The sequence below is a fragment of the Patagioenas fasciata genome, chromosome 11, assembly GCF_037038585.1.
Source record: "Patagioenas fasciata isolate bPatFas1 chromosome 11, bPatFas1.hap1, whole genome shotgun sequence".
Classification (NCBI taxonomy): domain Eukaryota; kingdom Metazoa; phylum Chordata; class Aves; order Columbiformes; family Columbidae; genus Patagioenas; species Patagioenas fasciata.
In genome coordinates, this window is record NC_092530.1 from 8,452,616 (window position 1) to 8,475,315 (window position 22,700).

The window sequence follows — 22,700 nt, forward strand, 5'->3', positions numbered from 1 at the left end:
GAAAAGCAGCTTGGATTAAGATGCAAAACCTATAAAAGCAGGTTGCGGTAACAACAACCAAACTGAAGAGATTATGAGAACATCTGCAAGGAATTGTTGCTGCCTGGGCAACCCTCATGCTCATGGTATGTTTGTGCAGAGCAGCAAGATGGTGATTTGGGGTTTGTGTGTTCATGGCAAAACAAAAGGGGAGGAGAAGAAGGAAACACTTTCCAGCTTCAGGAGGTTACACTGGAAAGGGACCAGTGTTAATAAAACCAGCACCACCAAAACCTGGGTTTACTCAGCTGCTGAAATCCTGTCTTAAATTTCAAAATCACGACATGATGTTATTTGTGGAGACAGAATCCCATTATCCTGCGTGTCCACTTGCCAGTGTGCCAGCTGGTTCACAGATGAATGGCAATTGCTACTGATGAGATTTAGACAGCACAACAGATATTAATATCAGAGCCCGACCTGCTGCCTCCTACAAGTCCCCTGCTTTGGGACATTCTTTCTTTCTTTCTCCCTGATGCAAACCACATTTCCATTAGACTCGGGAGACCAACTGTGATCTAAAACATCCTAAGAGTGGTAAAGCTTCCCCTCAATGCACATACACATAATGGGTTTTCATTGGTTTCCAACCAGCAGACATTTGCCTCATTTTATTCAGTCAAATCAGAGCGCATCGATGGACTCTTTCTGCATAAAAAATAACCCAGATTGAAGTTGGCAGTACAAGATTACTGGAAGCCTCATCCAAGCCTTCTTCTCTTCTACCATCAGCACAGAAACTTTTATAAAGAAAGTGCTTGGATTTCCAGCTCTGCCACATTCAGTAGGTATCCAACACTCCTGTGTTTGAATTCAAAACAAAACACAACAAAACTATCCTACCCTTTGCTTAGATTTTCATTCCCTTCCACTGTGTAAGAAGGCTAGGGCGTGCCAATCTCCTTTTGGTAGATGGATGGGGCAGTTGTGCTTTTTATTTACTTTATTTAGTGTTGTTCTATTTACTTTGTTCAGTGCAGTGCAAGACAGGGTGTTAAAAGGCCCCATTTCCCTTCTTTCACCTGGGCACCTCACAGAAACTGTTTGCAGCGAACCAAACCCACAGAGAATTATTACATGGCCATATCCTCCTTTATTTTACAGCAAAGACTATGGTAGTCCATATTCCCAACGTAGAAAGCAGAAGAAATTCTGCATCATCTTGTTTTACACTGGACAGAAAGATGAGGGATGCTTTCCCTTCCTCAGCTCTCTGTCAGATGAAATACTGACAGCTTCCCATAGGATATAATCCCTCCTGAGAACCTGCTAAAGGATTCTGGACTGGCAGACATTAAGCCTCGGAGGTATTTCTGCAGAACCACATCCAAATGTTACAACACTAAAACTTAAAGACTGTTAATCCAATAATAACGTGCCATACCAGTACCAGGGCAATTGCACACAAGAGCCCTGTGTGGTGGTAGGTCCTGTGCATGCGATTGAAGAAGAGTGAAGAAGGACAAATATCTACACCGCTTTTGTGACCATGAAGACCAAAAATACACCCAAACTCCTGAGAGATGAGTGTTCAAAGGAGACCCGTTTCAATGACCAACTGGCACTGAAGGATTTTCCAGCAGCAGCTTTCTCCTGCTCTACCCACCTCTCCAGTGAACCTGCCCCACCATCAGCACCTGCTGGCGACTTCAAAGCACATTCAGCTACATCTGTGTCTTCTCTGTAGATCCAATCTTGTTGCTCGAGGCAAAAACACCTCAGCCCACATCTCTGCCACCACTGCGCAGCAACAGCCCAAGATGAATGATCATCTCTGGGCTGGTGTCCTTTGTCAGCCTGATGTGAGCCACCCTGGGCACGCGGGGGCTGTTTGGCAGCGCAGCCTCAATGCAGCAGCTCACGCTGAGCTGGAACGAGCCATCATTTACCCAGCCCTCTCATACTTTTCCTCTCCTACCAGGATTAAAAGTGTCAGATTGGCATTTTCTGCATGAGTCTGCCAAGTTGAACTTGAACTACACACGCATCTGTCTTCCTCACATCAGTGTGAATCTTCTTTCATTGCTTCCAAGGTTGTTAATCCTCCTCTGGGGCTGCACCAGCATGGTTCTTTCTTCTTGAGGATAATCAGACTGTCAAACAGGATTCTAGAAAGGACCAAACAGTTTCTTCAATTTTCCTTCTTTAATATTAGGTATTCAGTCCCATCAGAGCAGGAAAAGTTCAAGGATGATCCTGGCATTTTTTTATGGCATTCACAGGTGATGGTTAATCAGGAGTGCATTTCAGAACTTACAATTACGAGGAATCTGAATGATAAAACTAGAAATTATTACAAGAAGGAAGCAGAGGGGGTAGGAGAGAGAAAGAAGTATTCACTAGCAGTAAACCGCTAACACAGACCTGTTCAGACAACCGAAAATGAGGGACCCATAAGGTATAAGGCAGCGCCACAGGACAAACTTCAGAGGGCCAAAGGCTTGTGGAAGGAATGGTTCCCTTCATTGTCCCTTCAGCCATAAGACTTGTACCCCACTAGCAACATAAACCACAGAAGAACTAGATCGGAGTGCATAAAACCAGGAACGTACAGAAATCATTGCAATGCCTCACAGTGGTGTCACCAGTGGTGTCCCCAGGGCTCGGTACTGGGGCCAGTTCTGTTTAATCTCTTTATCAATGATCTGCACAAGGAGATCAAGTGCATCCTCAGCCATTTTGCAGGTGACACCAGGTTGGGTTGGGAGCGTTGATCTGCTGGAGGGTGGGAAGGCCATACAGAGGGATCTGGACCAGCTGGACTGTTGGGTTGAGGCCAGTTGTCTGAGGTTCAACAAGGCCAAGTGCCGGGTCCTGTACTTGGGTCACAACAACCCCATGAACGCTCCAGGTTCAGGGAAGAGTGGCTGGAAAGTGCCTGGTGGAAAAGGAGCTGAGGGTGTTGGTGACAGCGGCTGAACATGAGCCAGTGTGTGCCCAGGTGGTCAAAATGACAAGAGCATCTTGGCACTGGTGTGGCCAGCAGGTGCAGGGCAGTGACCGTCCCCTGTACTGGGCACTGGTGAGGCCAAAACTCAAATCCTGGAGTCAGTTTTGGGCCCCTCATGACAAGAAAGCCCTTGAGGTGCTGGAGCGAGTTGAGAGAAGGGAACGGAGCTGGTGAGGGGGCTGGAGCACAAGTGTGATGGGAGCGGCTGAGGGACCTGGGGGGTTCAGCTGGAGAACAGGAGCTGAGGGGAGACCTTCTGATCTCTGAACTGCCTGAAAGGAGCTTGGAGCCAGGGGGGGTCGCGCTCTGCTCCCCAGGAACAAGCGCCCGGAGCAGAGGAAACGGCCTCAAGTTGCACCAGGGGAGGTTGAGGTCTGATCTGGGGAACAATTTCTTCCCCAAAGGGCTGTGGGGCATTGGAACAGGCTGCCCAGGGCAGTGCTGGAGTCACCATCCCTGGAGGGGCTGAACAGCTGCAGAGATGAGGTTCTCAGGGACACGGTTTAGTGGTGGACTTGGTAACATTGGGTTAATGGTTGGACTTGATGATCTTAAAGGTCTTTACCGACCTAAACAATTCCGTGATTCTGATGTCTAGACATGAGTGTAGCACAATACCCAGCACATCATGGCACACATGTTCTGGCTGCTTTTGGAACAAGCAGAGAAGAAAGAGGGTTTTCCTGCTATGCTAATCTTTTTTCCCCATCTACACTGCATATACAAATACTAATGAAATGCAGCCTCTTCTGCGAAACACAGAACACAAAAGAACTATGTTTTTTAACATCAGGGAGAGAAAGCACAAGGGACTTTCAGTTTGACTCTATAAGATACCAAAACTAGAGCTATCAAACAGCCATGTCTACAGAAAGCGAAAAACCATCATTTACCATCTCACCCGAAAAACAATTTTCAGCACTATAAGGCTGCTAGCAGCAAAGTACCTTGCTGGTTTATTGGTAAATCACAAGAGAGAGCATCTTCAGCTGAAGTGTCAATGCCGGGCAATGATTTCTGCACAATCCTGTGCTCACAGCCTTGGAAAATTGCCTCGGTGTCCCAGCAGAATCAAACACGACAAAGAGAGAGTGATTCAAGTAATGAGTAATAACAAGGCCCAGAAAAGCCTGCCTGCCTACAGACAAATGTGGTATTTGAGGTAATTAATAAATGTGACCAGGCTGAAAGGACCTGATAGTAAAGCAAAACATGAACGCACTACAGTTCAGATCTGATGCAGTTTAAAATTTCCTCTCTCAATTTCTAAGTTCTGAATTTCATGGTTTAGTTCATTTTAAAGCCAAACCACCTCAGCACTCAGATCTGGGTTCAGATTTTAGTTTCACCAGAAGTGAGGAGGATCTGGGGTTAGAATTTTTGGAAAGAACCTACCACAACTTTAAAGAACACCATTCAGTCTGACAAAATTCACCTACTCTACCACATGAGAAAATATTCATTGCAGGGTGAGGTTAGATTGATAAGAAAAGTCCTGTATTTTGAGAACAAGCTCCCTCTCGGCACCAAATTGGAGTTGTGTGAGACTAGATTTCTATTTTCATTGCCGGGGCAGTTTCACAAGAGCCATGTTCATGAGCAGCCCCTACTAATCCCTGCAGGACCTGTAACCAGACGTATGTGGGAGAATGAAACATAGTACTGGCCCTGAGGAGCATTCCTGAACTTCATTTTTTATTATTACAATTCACCTAGAAGCTTTTAACCATGACAAAGTCATCCCTGGGACAGACAGCATATAAACTATCCTCAGAAAGGAATTCCCTGCTCCAAAGGTGTTATAACCGCACCAGTAAAATGGGAGGAATGAGAAATGATCCTTCAAGGCCACAAAGCAACTCAGCAACATGGCTGGGATACAAACCTGAGTTTGTCCAGCTCTCAGGCCACAGTTCCATCAGCCAGGTCAAAGGAAAGCAGCACAGGTATTTTCACTTGCATAACCTAAATGTGCATTGCCAGCTGATGGTCTTCAACATTGGTCAGTGAAAGTAAGCACACCCTGAAATAAATACTGTTGGGTGCTGAAGATCACAGAATCCCAGAATGTCAGGGGTTGGAAGGGACCTGGAAAGCTCATCCAGTGCAATCCCCCCATGGAGCAGGAACACCCAGCTGAGGTTCCACAGGAAGGTGTCCAGGCGGGTTTGAATGTCTGCACAGAAGGAGACTCCACAGCCTCCCTGGGCAGCCTGGGCCAGACTCTGCCACCCTCATCAGGAACAAGTTTCTCCTCATATTTAGGTGGAACCTCCTGTGTTCCAGTTTGTACCCACTGCCCCTTGTCCTGTCACTGGTTGTCACTGAGAAGAGCCTGGCTCCATCCTCCTGACACTCCCCCTTTCCATATTGATCCCCACGAATGAGTCCCCCCTCAGTCTCCTCTTCTCCAGCTCCAGAGCCCCAGCTCCCTCAGCCTTTCCTCACACAGGAGATGCTCCACTCCCTTCAGCATCTTGGTGGCTGCGCTGTACTCTCTCCAGCAGTTCCCTGTCCTTCTGGAACTGAGGGGCTCAAGATGGTTTCTCGATAGGCAGCTGTGGTGAAGAACAACCCGCTGGCTGAGGCTTGCTCATCCCTGCACCCGGTGATGCTGAGGCTGCACAAAGCTGGTGCTGCCATGTGGCCGTGGCTCTGGGGGTCACGGAGGAGAGGGAACTGGGGGCTCTTGCGTCCCCTTTGTGTAACTACACAATGAGGCCACGATTCTCCCTCTGTTTTTATCCTGGTTAGAGAAGGTGAAAGCTTGCTATTCCCAGCCACATTTATTTATCACTTTACTCTGGTCTCCATGGAAACAAGTCATGATCTTACCGGTTGCACCAGGGAGGTCGGGAGGTCTCAGAAGCTGCTGGGAGCCGGTGGCACAGAGCAGAACAAATGCTGAAACTAGAAAAGTGTAATTTCTCTGCAAAGAGCAGTGAAATAAGTGGCAGGAGAGTTGAAAAGCACTAAATGTGAGAGGCCTGAACTTAATACCACTTCAATTATTTAACAAGATTGTCTCGTCTATGTATTTGGATGAGTATGATCAAACCTCTGGACTGCTGAGGTCATCTCATCACTGCTTACAGACAGCACTGGCATATTGTACCTCTGCACTCACTGGGCACCTCTGAATTGCTTTTTATCAGCCTTCTCTAGAAAAGATGAACAAAACAAACCCAAAAAACCAAAGCCAGATGCTCAGAACTGAGCTTGATCCTACAGAAATGAAGGACATCAGGTGAGTCCAGACTTGGCTCTAAACAAATAAACACAGATGACAGTAATAACACAGAAGTACAGGTAGTAAATGCACACCATGCACACCTGCATCTGGAGTAGGGGATAGTTTTGCTAGGGACCAGAGCCAGATCGTATCATCTGCTCAGTACCATCAAACTCTCCTGAGCTATTTAAATGTCTAAAATGGGATGAATGTGAAATGCCTTCCCTTAGCCATTTTGTAAGCTAGAGAAATATTACGTTAGAAAACATCTTTCAGAGAAGGACCATAGGAGTCGGTAGGAGACACTGATCTGTCCCACTTCCAGTATTTTCTGTTTCACTTACAGAAGGTCCATCAGCCACTCCCCAGGATAAATGCACACAACCGTCAGCCTCTTCTGCAGAAGGAGCTGAAGGGAACGTCCCAATAGATCTTCTGTCTTTACACCGCATGATTTGCCTCACTTGTACCACAGGGTAACCACAAACGCAGCCATCTCAGAACTTAATGTCATAACGCAGCTCGTGTAAGTCTCAGACCATAACCCAACGTCCTAAGCGAGCCTGGGAGAACCCTCTAGCGAGGATGGCACACAGTGGCCTTTTTATAAGAATCCCAAACTCTGTTTTCACGGCCAGAAAGAATCGTTTGAATAATTTCATCTGATCTATAACAAAAAGCATTAAAAAAGCATGAACTATATCCTTGATACAAACCTCTTATCTGAGCTACAGAAGAGTCCAGAAAGTGAGCCCAACCAAAAGCTCTGGTTGTAAGAAGTGATTGCAATGCCTGGACAGGGTTTCCTGCAGTTCATCACTGGCATCATGAAAAAATGAGAACCCCACTCCCAGTGTTGCTCCAACGCAGTTTATGTTACGCCTTTGTCTGCCACGCTGAAGAGCAAAACAAGTGTTGTTCCCTGTGCACAGGCTGTCATGAAGTCACACATAACCTCTGCTTGCTAAATTCAGTACGTTCGGTTTCTGGAGTCTTGGTAGGAGACCAAAAAGCAATTGATGGAAAAATTTGCTGTTGTATTTCATAGGATAAACACATGATAGTGGTGGGTATCTTAAATGCGTATTTGTTCATTTTGCCTTCGCTTCGGATGGGCCATTCCCACTGCACTAAATTGCAAAGATTTTTCCCCAAGTACCCAGCAAACATCTGAGTTCTCTGAGATGGAAAATTGTTAGTGATCTCAACTCACAGCAGACTGAAAAGACTCTGAATCTTTAATAACTGGGTCTTTACGAAAGGACATATTATTTCCTAGTACTGAAGTGCCAAGTTATTCAAAGTTTTCAACTGCTACTAAGTCAGCATTGGTCCCAAAAGCTCACAGAAGGTGCCAGAGAGCCTGTCTAGAGGTTGCTATGAGCCATTAATTCTATTTATTTTTTTAATTTAATTTGGAATAACATGTAAGACTTGCAGGATGCATAAGTGCAAAGTGGCTTGCTCATTTGTTTCCTGGCCAAAAAGCAACAGGTGCTATTACCGAGAACGTCCTGAATACAAAGGATTGCAAAGGAGGTCTACCTCGTGAAGAGTCTGGGGACAGACTATCAAAAAGCAGCTCTGATCTATTTGCAAGTTTTATGTAGGCATGCTGGTGAGCACCACCAGCACTTCCAACTCATCCATGTGCAAACTGCTCTAACTCTCAACAGAAGGGGTTCTGTAGGTCCAGGTATCCCCCTGCCAGCAGCAGAGCTGTTTAAGCAGAAGTCACACACCTGCTTCTCAAATTTTGGCCCAAAATGTAAATTGAAAAAGTCAATTTCCATCAGCTTGTATTTAAGAATCTAAAATCTAGAATGCTAAAAAAGAGCAGCTGATTTGTTCTTCAGTTTACACAGAAGATGCTGTAGCAAGCATTCATCTGATAGAGTGCTATCTATCATGTATATGTGATCAAACGTACACTCAAAGGACATCATCCCTACAGGAATGTCCTGCAGAGTTTAGTAAGAAATACAAACCTACCGACCCTTTTAAATTCTGCTCGAGAGTCCTGTGCCAGAAGAGATTTACAGCAGCTTTGTACCTCGGCTGTCTCACACCACGCTGTTCAACGCACTCTTGGTAGAGGCAAAGCCATGAGGCTGTAGCATAAACATGCCCAGAGGCAGCACATCCGTATCCCTACCAACGAGAATGAACAAAGAAAGAAACTGGAGCTAATTAGTACTGTAATGTGTCTGAGGCTGGATTTAGCGCCATTCAACAACAACAGGCAGCAGGGGAATGAAGAAAAATGGAGCCAATTTGTGGTCTGGTATTTATTAGCATTTAGATAATACGCCCCATCCATCATATACAAGGCATGTTTCAAAAGCACCAGCACTCCTGCATCCTGAGTGCCCACAACCCTTGTAAATCGCCTTCCTTGGATCTTGCTGAGAATAAAACACATTCATCTGGATGCAACCGCTGGGAGAAGACACTTTTCCACGTGATGGAAATGAAATAAAGACTAATGATATGAAGGAGCCATAAAAGGTTGCGGATTAAGACAGAGGGAATCCACTCCTTCCCACTGACGTACATCTGTGATTTACAAACTGCCAAGAACAGCCATGGGATTATGGGAATAAGATCCCGGTTGACATTGATAAAGACAATTTGAAATCTTTAGCCAAGTTGGTTGCTCTACTACGCAGCTGTTATTTAGCAGGGCAGAGGAAGGGAACCCTGAGACTACAGAAAAGGGACTGCAGAGGTCCCAGAAAGGAAAACATTTAACACGAGAGTAAAAAAGCATGATTGCTCTCTTTATCCAGAAGCACCAGATTTAGACTGGTCTGAACAACGGATCCATTTCCACATATTGCAGCCACCTATTCCTGCAAGTACTCCAGACAAGCAGTCTGGCACGAGTTTTATGTTATACATGCCATTTAAAGCACCATTTAATTTCCGCAAGGCCATTGCTTTGCAAAGAATGGGCTCTTACCATCATAGACTCCTCGGCGTAGAGGAGAGAGCGGCAGAGGTTCATGGCTTCACTGCAATCTTGGAAAGCACGTTGGTTTTCTCTGTTCTTCAGGCTTATTCCCCAGGCACTCCAAGACCAGACTCCCAGAAATCTCATCAATTTTTGACTCAATAAAACCCTAAGTAAGCGGCTGAAATGAAAGAGAAAATTAAACATATATTTAGGCACTTTGATGAATCAAGGCCTATAAAAATTAAACACTAAACTAATTTTATCATGCAGATTTCTGCTTTGCTAAAGTTTTAATGAGTTTTGACCTTTCATTCCACTTCAGCATGGAAGACACATTAAAAAATTTACATAATTTCCAGAAAAAATAACTTCTTGCTTGCCTTTATTTAAGAAAATGATTTGTTCTGGGTCCTAAGTAGTTGTCAGCCTGAAAACAGTCAGGCTCTTTGGTATTTGAGCAGCTGATAACTAAAAACAAACAGAAGAAAACAAAGCAACACATTTCATAATGAACATCTATCTGTAATCATTATAAATCATTAACGCCGGTTAATTTACCAACATAACACTGACATCAGACTTGGTATTCCTAGCACGGATACATAATATCTCAAGTTATTTGTTTATTTATTTGCGTAATCTTTGAGAGCACAGTCAGGTTAGATGATCCGTTTCTGAGTAAAATGGCAATTCCTGGGCTGTTACCAGTGGATACAAAGACCTGACAACAGTCTCAGAAGAATTAACTCAAAAAACATACTTGACAAATAGCTGAGCTCCAAACTCTCCAGTGGTTCAGGACTATAATGAGAAAAGGGCTTGGTAAACAGGAACATTTTAATTCAGGAACAATGACATGCGATTAATATCAGTGCCATAATGCCACCTATCCTGAAAACAATTAGCATATGCTGAACGAGCAGTTCCACTTACCGAGATTTCTGTGCTAGCAAATACTGGCGATAAAGCATGCTTAAAATAACAGGAAATTACAATTCCATTATTATTTCCTTAAAGTTCAGCATCTCCCCTTTTTCTTCCTACCACACACGTACACGCTGATATGAATATAATGTAAAGGCAGTAATACAGCTGCAAGGCATCGTGTCTTCACGGGTTTCATTCATTGGCATATCTACCCCATAAAACACCTCATGTTGAGGTCTTAAAAGGGATCTTAAATATCAAAACTGTACCTAAGATACTAGGTCCCAATCTGCTATGTCTTTCCACAGCTTTGGAAGAGGCAGAAATTAATCTAGAGACTAATGAGGGGCTCAGCTCACACATTCTTCCATCCTGTAAAGTAAAGCTGGGGCTGACACCCCTGTCCACTCAACTCCCTCTGCACCACCCACAGCCACGGGATCGGCCACGGAATGGCAATTTCACCTCCCCTGTCTTGCTGCTGCCCCAGGAATGAAGTTACAAAGGTTTAACAGTGCAAATAATGGCTTGAAAGAGGAAACAAAAGGAAAATCATAGACCCCAAATGAGTCTTACAACAGTGCAATGTAGTAACTCACCCTGGAATACGGCCAAGGCCCCAGACTTCAAATATCATCAGAAAATGTGCCACCTCATCTTTTAAAAAGTGCAAGTGACCTCGATTGCCAGCGTTATCTGCGCAACCCCAGCTCCTCCCAGTGCAGGCAGCTGCTGCATGGAATAAAGCTTCTACCAAGTTGGTCACTAACGCTGCTCCTCAAAGTCCACACTCAATGTCTGGTAGGAACCAGTGCAACCCAGTCTGTTTTTCTAAACTTGTCATAAATATTATCCTACCTGTAATAGGGTGGCAGTGATCCTCTTCCTCTGGCCATCATCCTCCAAAGTTCTGTTCTTGCCTCTTGGATTATCTGAAAAACCCAGGGAAATTCATGGCTGAACTTTTGTATCTTAGATTTGGCTCCTGGATAAAATGCTGTGTTGCACTTGATAGCCTTGGATCTTGCAGTTTCTAGGGTAAAGTACGTGAGTGGAACAAACTGCTAGAACAAAAACTGAGCCTGACAGTAAAGGGCTTTCTCAGGGGATAAACAACTCTCCAGTTCACGTCAGCTGATTGTAACAAAACCACAACAAAGATGGAATAGGGCGAAGGCTGACTGATTTCTTCAGTCCAGTCCCTAAAGAGATACAGATGCACACCAAAAACAGAGGGTATACTCAAAGGAATAGGAGAAATTAAAAACACACATATATCCAGTGTTCAGGAACAGTGAGGGGTATGCAGGTAACGATATAGCCATACATCAAGCTAATGGATGGCCTGCTTCTCCAACCTTAGCCACCCCACATCATGGTGCCCCACAGGATTAAAATAAAATGGGTAGATGGCATTTCACACGCTGCACTGGAACCCCACCTCTGCACTGGCATTAAAACTGGACTCTTTTTTAAAGCCAGAAAGCCTCTATGAAACCCAAGCAGCAGGCAAACCAGCTGAACCACGCAATGACAAACAGCAATATTGCCAGCAACAGCCAACATGGGAGAGGGCACGTGGGAATGACAGATGAGGGCTCTTTTCCATTCTAAATACCCCTGAAAGCTCAACGAATTAGTCAAGTTATCTGCGGCAGCAACAAGGTGTCACCCATTCACGGTGACGGGTACAGGTGGGTAAAAGTGTCCCGTGGCTTGTGTGACAGAGCATGTGAGGAAGAGAGATGCTGCCGTCCCTGTTTCAGCTGCTGCTCCGTCTTCTTCCTGCCCTACCCTTTGCTTTTGCTCTTTCTGAAGATATTTCTGCATTGTTGGCTGCTTCTGGCTCAGCGTCTGCCTTCTGCTAACGTTTCTACTTGGGTGATTACATAGCCTTCCTGTCTGCACCTGGGGCTCCGCGCTCTCTCCACCTGCCCCGTGGCAGCCGCCCACGCCGCTCAAAGTGAGAAATGTGTGTCTCGGTGTGCTGAGTCCTACAAGATGGGCAAAGTGCAAGAGGGAGGCAAAACTTTCAGGGGATCTCTCCCAGGGGAGCATGATTTCTGCAAGAGAGAACATGAAAAAGAGCATGGAAAAATCAGAAGCGTTTTGCATTTTGTTTGAAAGTGCTAAAACCTGTCATGGGCCCCACGCTTGCTCGCCCCCGAGTCCAGCAGACCCGGGCTGCCTGCGCAGTCACAAGCAGGCTGAGCCTAAGACCTCGTTTGCCCTTTGTCCTTCCTGAAAGACCCAAAGCCTCAGGCCCAGCCTGGAATATGTCAAAATGCTTTACATATGTCAATCTACAGTGTGCACCCAAAGGCTCTCCCTCCCTATCTCCCAGAGTTCACCAAAAGCTGTGCTTCAGCATCGCTTCGAGGGCAAATAAGTGGCCTTTGGACTCAAGCACTGACGCAACCTCACACCCAAAATATGATATAGACTTACCTGCCGTCTCTGATGTGAGCGCAAGCCTAAATACATTAAAATCTTCCTTTTCCTTCAGGATGAATATGCATAAATTGGCATCTTCCTGTGCAAAAAGTCACATCGTGGACATGTAATAATGAGAAACACCATAAAACTTCACTGTAGGCCTACAAAAATCTCGCATGATGAATCAATTCTTCTACAATTTAAGTAGCCTGCATTGAAGAAACCCGGCAGGTGTCTCATTTGAGGTACCAGCTGCCACTGTCCTGTGTGCCTGCTGCACCACTGAGCCAACATCAGGTTCATAATATGCATCCTACTTCAATTCCTATTCAACAGGAGTTACAGATTATTATTATTTCAAGGACAGTTCATGGTTCTCCCTGAATTATTGTATTTTTACTGGCACATAAGCAAAAATGCACCTCATAGGAATGAGACTGTGAAAAGAGCATGAAAGGCTCCATTAGGGAACGCAGGAGCCATTCAAGGTCTTCTCAAGATTAACAGCATTTTTATGGAGATTTCGTTGCCCGCCCTTCTGCTGATCCTTTCAATAGGAAGCTGCAGTAGCTTAAATTTAAATGAAGCTACTTATATGCATAAAGTTAACCAACCACTTAATAAGTTTCCTAGTCACTCTTTTTCTGTAAAATGAAAGGGGGGGAGGCATTCACATCCATTTGTCTCACAATTAAAACCTTTCTATAAAAACAAAAAGGAAGGCTTGATACTTTGCTGTCTACTCACAGGGAAGAGATCTGGTGTCTCTGTATGGAAACGTGTTGTCCTCTAACAGAAATCTAATGTTCATCAAAACCACGCCGTATTTTAAAACACCTCTCTGAGCAGCTCATTTCTCAGCTACCAGCTGCTTGCACTGTGAGCAGACAGAGCATGTTCTTGCACCTCAGCACGTTCCTCCCAGTGATGAAGTGACACAGTAACGAGAAGAGAGACATCAAGGGGAAAACGGAGGAAGACAATCCCTGCGCAGGGTCTTGTTTAAGTGGAAATCAGTTGTTTCATATGCTTTGTTCAGAGATGGCATCCCTACCGTTTCACATCCTTCATTCCCGAGTTACCCTGTCCCTTATCAAACACTTCACAGCTAAAACCGGTACCTGCCCTTTGTCAAGAACACCATCCCAAGGCTGCTCGCCCAGGGCATCAATATACACTCAGGTTCCTCAGACCTGTTGAATCTCTCAGGCTGGCTTCGCTCCTCACGGTTGTTCCAGACTCTGTCATCTTGAGAAATAACAATACCTGGGCATGGGTTTGGCTTTTGATGGAGAGGAGCCAAAATCCTGAAGAGCGGGGTTTGCCAAGGAGCCTTCCATGGAGCACAACTAGAATTGAGTCACCTAACAGGCTGGGTTTAGATCTGTCCCAGCTTTGTGTAATGTTATCCTTTCTGTATCAAGATGCAAGCGTTCTGCTAATCCTGCCACAATCTTCTCTCATGAACTCAAAGGACTTTACTATATCATGTCACCGGACAGTCTTGGTTGGGCAGAGGCGTGAAGGCCAGCCCTATGACTGTTTGAGGATCAAGTGCCTCGTTGTAAGGACCTGTCCCAATGCTCTGCCAGGGTTTGTTGGCCACTGGGAAACAAATATCTCCAGGGGCTGAAAGGCTTCAGTCGTGATCCTCGTCAAGGAGAAGGACACAAACAGGAGGCATTGAACTGATTTCTCTCCTGAGGTCTCAGCGGTAGCTCAGGCAGGATGACAGTGGAAAGACACTTGCAGTGTGTGCAGACATTTCAACAGCCGTGTCTGCTGCCGTACATCATGATAACGTGTCGAGGTACAGTTATGTTATTTCTGTTCTCAGAGGTAGAAGAATCAGGGTTTTTCAGAACCTCTGATTGTTCATCTTCAAATGCTTTCATCATGCATTGCAGCGCAGAGTGAAAAAACACTGATTTTCTCTGTTTCCCCCCTCCTGCCACAAATATCCATAGTCAGAACTGGGAATTGCATGAAAATCGGTGGGTTTTTCTGTGGACTATAGCAAGGACAGTATGAACCAGTCTGCTTGCTTCCTGAGAAAGTACCAGCAATCATTACATGCTCATGAAGCTCCAATGTGCATGAATTCTGGTTTTACTCTTTTTCCTCTGCCTTCTGATTAAACTTTTAAGGTATTCATGACTATCACTAACTACCAGGTTCCCCCACAAATACCTGGGAATGTATCTCAGGTCTGGGAGATTGCCCTAACAAGGTCAGAGGAAAACATACTCTCAGGATTTTTGAAGAGGAGCCTGAGGCAGTGTGGAAGTGTCCCATGATGTTCCACTCAGCAGGCACAGGAATAAGCAACCTAAGAAGCCCTTGCCCACAGATTCCCAACCTTTTTTCTTAGATCTTTATTGTCCTTCCATCATCCTGCTACATTCTCAGATCTCCACTGGATCACGAAAACTTCCGGACACACGAAGGGGAGGTAAGAAGCAAGGGACATCTCATCTTGTAGGCAAAGCGATGGGTAACCAGACTCCTAAGCCCAGATCTTAATGCTGAAAGCTTGAAAGCTCTTATACATTTAAAATTAAGACCAGTGGTCTTGGATTAGTTTGAAGAGGAAATTAAAAAAAAAAAAAAAGCAACCAAGCAGAGGCTTAGGTTGAAAGGCCATTACTTGCCTCAACTAGACATCCTAATCCTTCTGCTGAGCTTAATGTGTAGCAAGAAGAGAATTATCAGATCCTAGTTAGGTTGACACCTGGGTTACAGGTATGGCTATATGGTGAAATGAAGATCAGATAAAGTAGTTAACACTTACCCTGTAATTAAGGTCAAACGCTAATGGCATTCTCAAGTGTATTGTGACTGCAGCCGAGCTGTGCTGGCTCCACATCAGGCTACGGCAGCTGGCAACGGAGCAGCAGCTGTGTTTCACATTGACAGCTGCCTGAAAGAAGAAACCTTTAATTGCAAAGAAAACCAAAAGTTGCCTTTTCTCTTTCTGTTATTTTAGAGCACCATATAAGTTCTGCAAGAAGTAGGTATGGGAAAAGTTTAACACAACTTTTGTGTCATGACTTATGCTAGCTAAAGATAATAGGCAGAGGTGCCACATCCCTCTGCTGCCAGGCTTGGTGGCAGACGCGGTCAGGCAGAGGGCTGATGCAGACGTCTGCGTCACTTTTCTGATAAGATCTGACAATATTAACAAGATTCAGGAACCACTCATGGTGAAAGATCAGAAATGGCTTCGTTTTACTCTTGAATCCTGACAGGAAAAATTGTGTGAGTAATGAGAGTGACAGACCAGAATGGGAGGAGGAAAGAGGGGGAAAAAAAAGGCAGAGGGAAAAGCTAATTACAATCTGCAGCCAATTTGAAACACTTCTCTTGGATGGACTTGTTATCAACACTGGGATGAGGAGTTTCACCTATCATGTAATACCTGATAAACACTGATATTTTGTTATTAACATGTTGTCATCTAGTATCTATTAATGCTCGTTAACACTCCCTCAGAGGCAAGGACAACCCTCCCCATGGGAGTATTTCCTCCTCTGTCTGCATCTTCTTATTTTTCTTTTGCTTCTGTGGTCAGACAGGAATCAAACAGCGCAAGTTTCTTGCTAACTCCTTTGGACATCTCTGATGAGGTTGTCTGGGATCCTAATGGTACATCCTGAGCTGAGATTCAAACGCAGAAAATCACTAATGGGCTCCTGTGGCCACTGGAGATTCTGCTCTTTTTAAGGCTTTGAAGCTCTGTTCCATGGATCGAGACAGTTTGGTCTTCTGACATAGAAACGCTATAAATCACCTCAGCCAGTGCCCTCACTAAGTGGGACATTTCATAAGGAACATGACCCAACCAGTCAAGACACTGAGCAGGGAAAGGCAACAAGTGGCTTAGATCTGGATGGTGGTGCTGGGGACGGGGACGGGAGCCGACACGCTCTCAGACATCGGCTGTTTTTTTCTCCTACGCTTCACCTTTGCCTGAAAAGAAACGCATCAACAAAGGGAAACTTCAGCAAGAGTTTAATCAAAGCTTCAGACAAAGAGGCTGGAAGTCTGTCTGTGTCTGTTAAAAGGCTGAGAAAACTCAAAGGTCTGTTGTCTGACAGGGGTAGCACTCATTAGACCACATTCTGGAGTCATTATTAGGCTAAAAAGAAAGGGTCCATTTCTATAAAGTGCAGAACTGGGTAGAGAATCAGTCTCAATGTCTCTTCCATAAATCTGATGTCCTTGCTTGCCGCTTGCTTTGTTACTCCAAACGTGTGGCGCTTCCTTGCACGTACGTGTTGCTCTGTTTGCGTTTGGCTCTTGGCACAGTGAGGACATGCACAGTCCATCGCTCTCTTTGTCTGCAGAGACGATCCTCAAATGAAAGGCAAAGTTGCTTCTGACTGAGCATCCACAAAGATCAAACGGGGATGGTTGGTTTTCTCAAGCTGGTGTGGAAGTAGAGAAAAAGAAGACAATCCTCAGAAGCAGAGTTGATTTTACTTCTACTCCTGCCTTTCAGCTGGGAGCTGTGCTGGCCGACAACTGCAAAGAGGTTCAGCTCAGGAAGGTAAAAATGCTTCCACTGCCACAAGGGACACTGTCAGACAGGGGCTGTTTTCCATTCTGACTTAGAACTATACAACACAAGAAGAAGAACAGAATTGCAACTATTTTGAAGGATCCCCACTCAGTGGCAAAGGAAGAACATGACCATCTCAGACCAGCGCACAGTGAGCCGTGTTCCCAGTCACACGCTGTGTGGGCCAATGTGCAGGGCTGTCCTGTTCACATCCTCATCAGAGCAGCACGGACAGGGGATACGGAGCAACTTCTGACGAGGAAGGTTTTACAGAGGGTATTTCTAAAAGCCTGTTGTTCTTGTTAGTCCTGATGAGGAGCAAAGCAAGAGAGGAAAGTGGAAAATGAAGAGGCAGTTAACTTGAGAAATACTCAGATTGCAAGCAACCATGAGGAAAGAAAAGCCGGTGAGGGTTTGGAGCACAAGTGTGATGGGAGCGGCTGAGGGACCTGGGGGGTTCAGCTGGAGAACAGGAGCTGAGGGGAGACCTTCTGATCTCTGAACTGCCTGAAAGGAGCTTGGAGCCAGGGGGGGTCGGGCTCCGCTCCCCAGGAACAAGCGCCAGGAGCAGAGGAAATGGCCTCAAGTTGCGCCAGGGGAGGTTGAGGTTGGATCTGGGGAACAGTTTCTTCCCCAAAGGGCTGTGGGGCATTGGAACAGGCTGCCCAGGGCAGTGCTGGAGTCACCATCCCTGGAGGGGCTGAACAGACAGAGATGAGGTTCTGAGGACATGGGGCAGTGCCAGGGGTGGGTTATGGTTGGACTTGATGAGCTTAAGGGTCTCTTCCAACCAAAATGGTTCTATGATTCTATCAAGTTTAAAAAACGGAAAACAAACAAACACAGAAAACAACAAAAAACAAACCACAACTATAACAAAACAAAACAAAAAGTATCTTTTGAGGTTTGATGAATTCCTACCTGTGAATCTGACTGAATCTATTTTAAGGATCAAATTTCATCCCGGTATATGGATTTCCAGATTTTGTTGGAACTACTTCAGCTTACATCATTTGTAAATATGGCTCATTGTGTCTGAAACATTGGAAATGCCCAGCACAGAAATAATGGCACTACACATCTCCTCATTATGAGCAAAGCTGGTTAACTGAGGAGACCAGTATCTCTGAGCTCATCAACACGATGCAACCTTGCTAGTAAATAAAAGAAAGTCAAACCTCTTCTGCAAGGCCTGTGGAAATCTGTAGGATAGGTTGCATCTTATTTGTTCCACACTCTGATATTCCCTGCAACCTTCTTCTGTAAGAACAGTTCACCATAACAGAAAAAATGAGTAGAAAGCAATTGCCACATTCAGTTTGTCTGCTCCACTAAAACAGTAAATTAATGATACATAAAGCTGGCAACAGTATCCAACCTCAAGACAGCAGTCCTCTGGAAAAAGATGTGATCATGTAATTAAGGAGTATATCATAATGTAAATGGGCAAAGGGGCTAATTAAATTCATAAAATCAACCTCCATTCTGCTATTTTCTGATCGCAGAGTTCTTCAATTTGCAGCCTTTTTAATACTAGTTTAATGTAACTTTTTGTGTACAATAAAGAGCTTTCTTATTAGCTGTGGTTTGTCTATTCTCTCACTTGCATGCCTGCCTGGATTGAGTCACAGCACAATGAGTCTCTTGCCTCCTGAAGTCATGTAATTATCTCAGTATCTTAAATTAAAAAATAGGACTCTTGTAAACCTCTTTGTTGTGATGAAAAGGGTGAGTAGGCGAAGCCGGTGTAACCAGCATGTTTGTGTCTGTGGAGAGCCTGAAACAATGGTTTTGAGAGATATCAAATGTCATGTGTATCCTAATAGAAAACTAATTATTCTGGCAACTGTTTTAACACCATCCCATTAGGGAACCCTGTCAGCCCAGAGAGTATTTTGGGGGGGAAATACTTGGAGAAATCTTGTTGATGGCCCTAGCTGTTATTACTTCTGTTTCTTCTAATGATAAATCCCCTTGATCTTTCTGGGAGAACAAATGAACCCAAGACACAGAAGCACTTGGGTCTCTGCCTTAATTCCCTGGGCTGCTCCTCTGATTTCCAGCTGCCACCTCCTGATCTGTTCCCCGGGGCTCTTTTGTCTTTGCTTCATGCTCTGGGGGTACAAAGCGGTTGAGAAACTACTTGGAACACCTGCGTGTGAACTGCGCCTATTTGCAAACGAGGACACAACTAACTGCGGTGTGTTTTGGTAGCTCCTACCTCCAGGATAGTCCTTGGGAGCGGCAGGGAACGCAGCAGCGCCGAGAGCAAAGCACCGCAGAGACAGGCTGCAGAGACATGGAGTTATTTTTAAGCCCTCTCTCACATCCAGGCAGTTCATGTTTATGGAATACGGCGCAGGAGATATCTTAAAACCAAAGCCTCTCTCCAGCTATGCATATCCAGGGCAAACCTGAGGTGAATGATACCCTCTAACTTTCTTCCAGAGCCATTTTAGTGGCAATCGGGGGAAACATTTCCTAGAGAATCAGTTCATATCAAATTTATAAGCCTACCCTTGGGGAGGAAACATCCATTTCCCCTTCTACCTGTCATTCTTCTTCGTTTATTGAATCAATAAGGCATGAAATTTGGCAGGCTTTAAGTAAAAAATGAGCTGTTCATATCAAAAAGAGCCTGGATGGATAAAAAAATCAAGCAGTTAGAATTGAGATTCAACTAATAGGAGTAAAAATAAATAGAAACAGAATCTAAATGTAAATGAACATTACATCACCACTGGCATTTAAGCTCATTTTCAAATACAGAATTAGAAACAGATTTAACTTGCTGAAACCTACTGTGTTCATACAGATATAGCTGCTTTGGGGGACACAGTCTGAACCTCTTGTCTGTAGCTTCTGCTCCCCAAAAAAGCCACAACTGGAGATTCTTACTGGACAAGAAAGGAGGAAGAGGGATTATGCAGAGGGGGCAAGTCCCTACTTACTGGTCACAAAGACAGCAAAGAGGTTAGGAGGAATATGATTAAGTTTTTGCTTCCCTATCCTTTGTAAACTGTGGCAATACAACAGCCAGTGTGTCTGAGTTACCCTGACCCTTCTGGATGGCGTATGAATGTACCTACAGAGCCACAGCTTCTACGCTGGGTCTTTAATACAGGTCATTCATCAGCTCAGACAAGAAAGACCGATCACTGCCATGCATCTGCATCACGAAATCTCACCTGTCCATGGATCTGCCGAGTGTCATTTCCCTGCAACTGTCACCAGGAGGGTGCTGCTCTGTCTATAGGGCAATCCTTATTTCACCAAAGGCAGCCCGGAGCTCTGCAGCTGAGGGAAAAAATTGCAAATAGGTGATGAGAAACACTTGTGTCTGCCAGCCCGTTGGGTATCACAGCACCACGTCCGTTGGGGCTCACAGCCCATGTCTTGCTTGCCTTGTCTCTGCAGTTCATCCTCTCTCACTTCTGGAGATCATTGTTCTCATACCTACATCTTCCTGTCTACACAAGGAAGGAAACTGCTGGCAGCCACCCTAGGCTAGTATTATCAGGAGGTCACAGCAGCTTTTTTGGGTGTCCTCAAGCTTCAAGGACATTTTTTAAAGCTCCCTGCCCCTATTTGGTGCTCTGACTTCCAGCCTGATGAGTATAATTTTCCTCTACGCCAAGGTGAGCTATTCTGTTCAACTACAAGCGTGGGGTCCATCGTTTAGATGAAGATGCAGTAATTATATTTGAGTCTGGTTCTTTTGAGCGTGACTGTGTCCCACACTGCCTGTTAAAGAGCAAAGTTTAACGCTACTCTCACTCCCACTGATCCTTTTGTGTAATGTCACATTACGCATTTGCTTCTACAACTATTTTTGTAGCTCAGGGTCTTATCTTGCATCTTCCAGCTTCAACTGCTTTTGAAACTGCATTACATTCAACAGTGAACATTTCTTCTTCTTTCCTAACACACACACACACACATATGCACTGAGTTAATTTTTTATCCCACTGGAATGACAATAATAATTTATTTCTTGGGGACACACCTTTGCTTGAGGATTTTTCAAGGTTTGGCCGATGTGGCATAAGAAGGGGGAGAATTTCTCTCCCCAGTACTGGAATAAGCCTGCAGACCAACCCCACACAGATCCTACGACCCCGTCAAATCCTTTTACTGGCCTTTATTCTGCCTGGATGGTTTTATTAGCATATTAGCACAGAGCCATGCTGTGATCAGCAGGAAGGTCTTGTTTATTGCTGCCTTGTTTGAGGACAAGCAGAGCATATAATCCCAGTGAGGTGGGATCTAATTATTAAGCTTTTAATGAAAAAAACACAATGTTGAGATGTTGTATAAGGTATGGAAACCACATGTGAGAAATCAAGACCCTGTTGCTCCACTTATATATTCTATAGTATTCTATACTCTATAATATTCTAAACTCTATAATATTCTAAATATATATAGAGACCGCATATTTTGTTGAAATGCAAGACTGATTTCAATCAATCTCATAGTCTGATATAATTTGTTGATCTCTACTGATAGAGAGACTTGTTTCTAGCACCCCACAGGTGCATCAAGCTCATTCTTGAAGAGCAGAAGACACATTCCATTGAAAGGTTCACCTCAAATGGCACATACACATCGAAAGGTTTCCACCATTCACTGTTCTAAATGGATATGTTTCCTCTGGAGAAGTAATCTGGTTTATCTTTGCTAGCTTCGGTTGAATTCACTCAGTGTCAAACAGATTAAAGGTGAAAGCCTGTAATTCAACTCTAGCACAGAAAAAGGTTAGGCTGGCTCTTAATAATTAAGTGAGAAAGAAGATTACAAAAAGAAGAAAATAAACCAAAATGTAATTTTAGCGCCAAATTTCTTCCCCAGCTGTCATCTCAAATCCTTGAGGTATGCACTAGCCATACAAACTCAAGGCACAGCTTACAAACTGAAAACACACCTTGAGCACTATCTCTTAAGGCAAGACCTTAAAGCTGGTGCATTTGGATACCTCCGTCCACCACACCTACACAGAGTAGCAACCTGCTCCATTTCTGCTCTCTTGTTCAAAACAGCATTACCACCTGCTTATATTCTTAATCTCACTATCCAGCGGCACTCTTCCCATCAGCGGGTTTCTTCTGGCAGACCACAACATTTTGAGGACTGTCATGACAGAAATCATAAAAAGCACAATTCTGATAACATTATTCAACAATTCCACTCATCTCATATCACAATTTTGCCAATGCTGTAGCCCAGCACAACCTACATTTTTCAGGGAGACCTTTAGAGATGCTTTGTCCAACTCTCTTCTCCCTCCTTTGGTCACTTTGAGGAGCTCATGCCATGACAAAAATCTTTCATAAACTTGGATCTCATAGGTAAAACCCCTTTGCTCATGAAAGGTAACCTAGAAAACATCATCTTCATCTTGGGGAACATGAGTATCTAACAGAAGTATGAGTTACAGGGACATGATTCACGAGATGAGCTCACAGCTCATCTCACTCAGATGCTTGCCTCAAGCATCCTGTCTCCAGCAATGGAGCACTGACAAATGCTTCAGAAGTCCAAAAAAAATTCATAATCTGCTTATTAAGACAAATAACCAGCAATAATCAGCCTGTGATTG

General features: G+C 44.5%; 1 protein-coding gene across 4 annotated transcripts in view; it reads right to left on the bottom strand.

Annotated features, from left to right (window-relative positions):
* Window positions 1-20,381, bottom strand: part of LOC139828832 (uncharacterized) — a 30,367-nt gene extending 9,986 nt beyond the window's left edge. Inside the window, exons 1-7 of one of the 4 annotated variants that reach the window (XM_071813396.1) lie at window positions 20,290-20,381; window positions 15,332-15,460; window positions 12,553-12,637; window positions 12,013-12,167; window positions 10,963-11,036; window positions 9,184-9,355; window positions 1,644-2,147 (exon numbers count right to left, since the gene is read on the bottom strand). In XM_071813396.1, the coding sequence (XP_071669497.1) occupies window positions 2,136-2,147; window positions 9,184-9,355; window positions 10,963-11,036; window positions 12,013-12,167; window positions 12,553-12,637; window positions 15,332-15,406 (573 nt within the window). In that variant the 5' untranslated portion in view covers window positions 15,407-15,460; window positions 20,290-20,381 and the 3' untranslated portion in view covers window positions 1,644-2,135. Of the gene's footprint in view, window positions 1-1,643; window positions 2,148-8,148; window positions 8,373-9,183; window positions 9,356-10,962; window positions 11,037-12,012; window positions 12,168-12,552; window positions 12,638-15,331; window positions 15,578-20,289 lie in introns of those variants that run through there. The other 3 variants (XM_071813393.1, XM_071813395.1, XM_071813394.1) reach the window with 3 other exon arrangements.
* Between the last annotated feature and the right edge of the window lie 2,319 nt (window positions 20,382-22,700).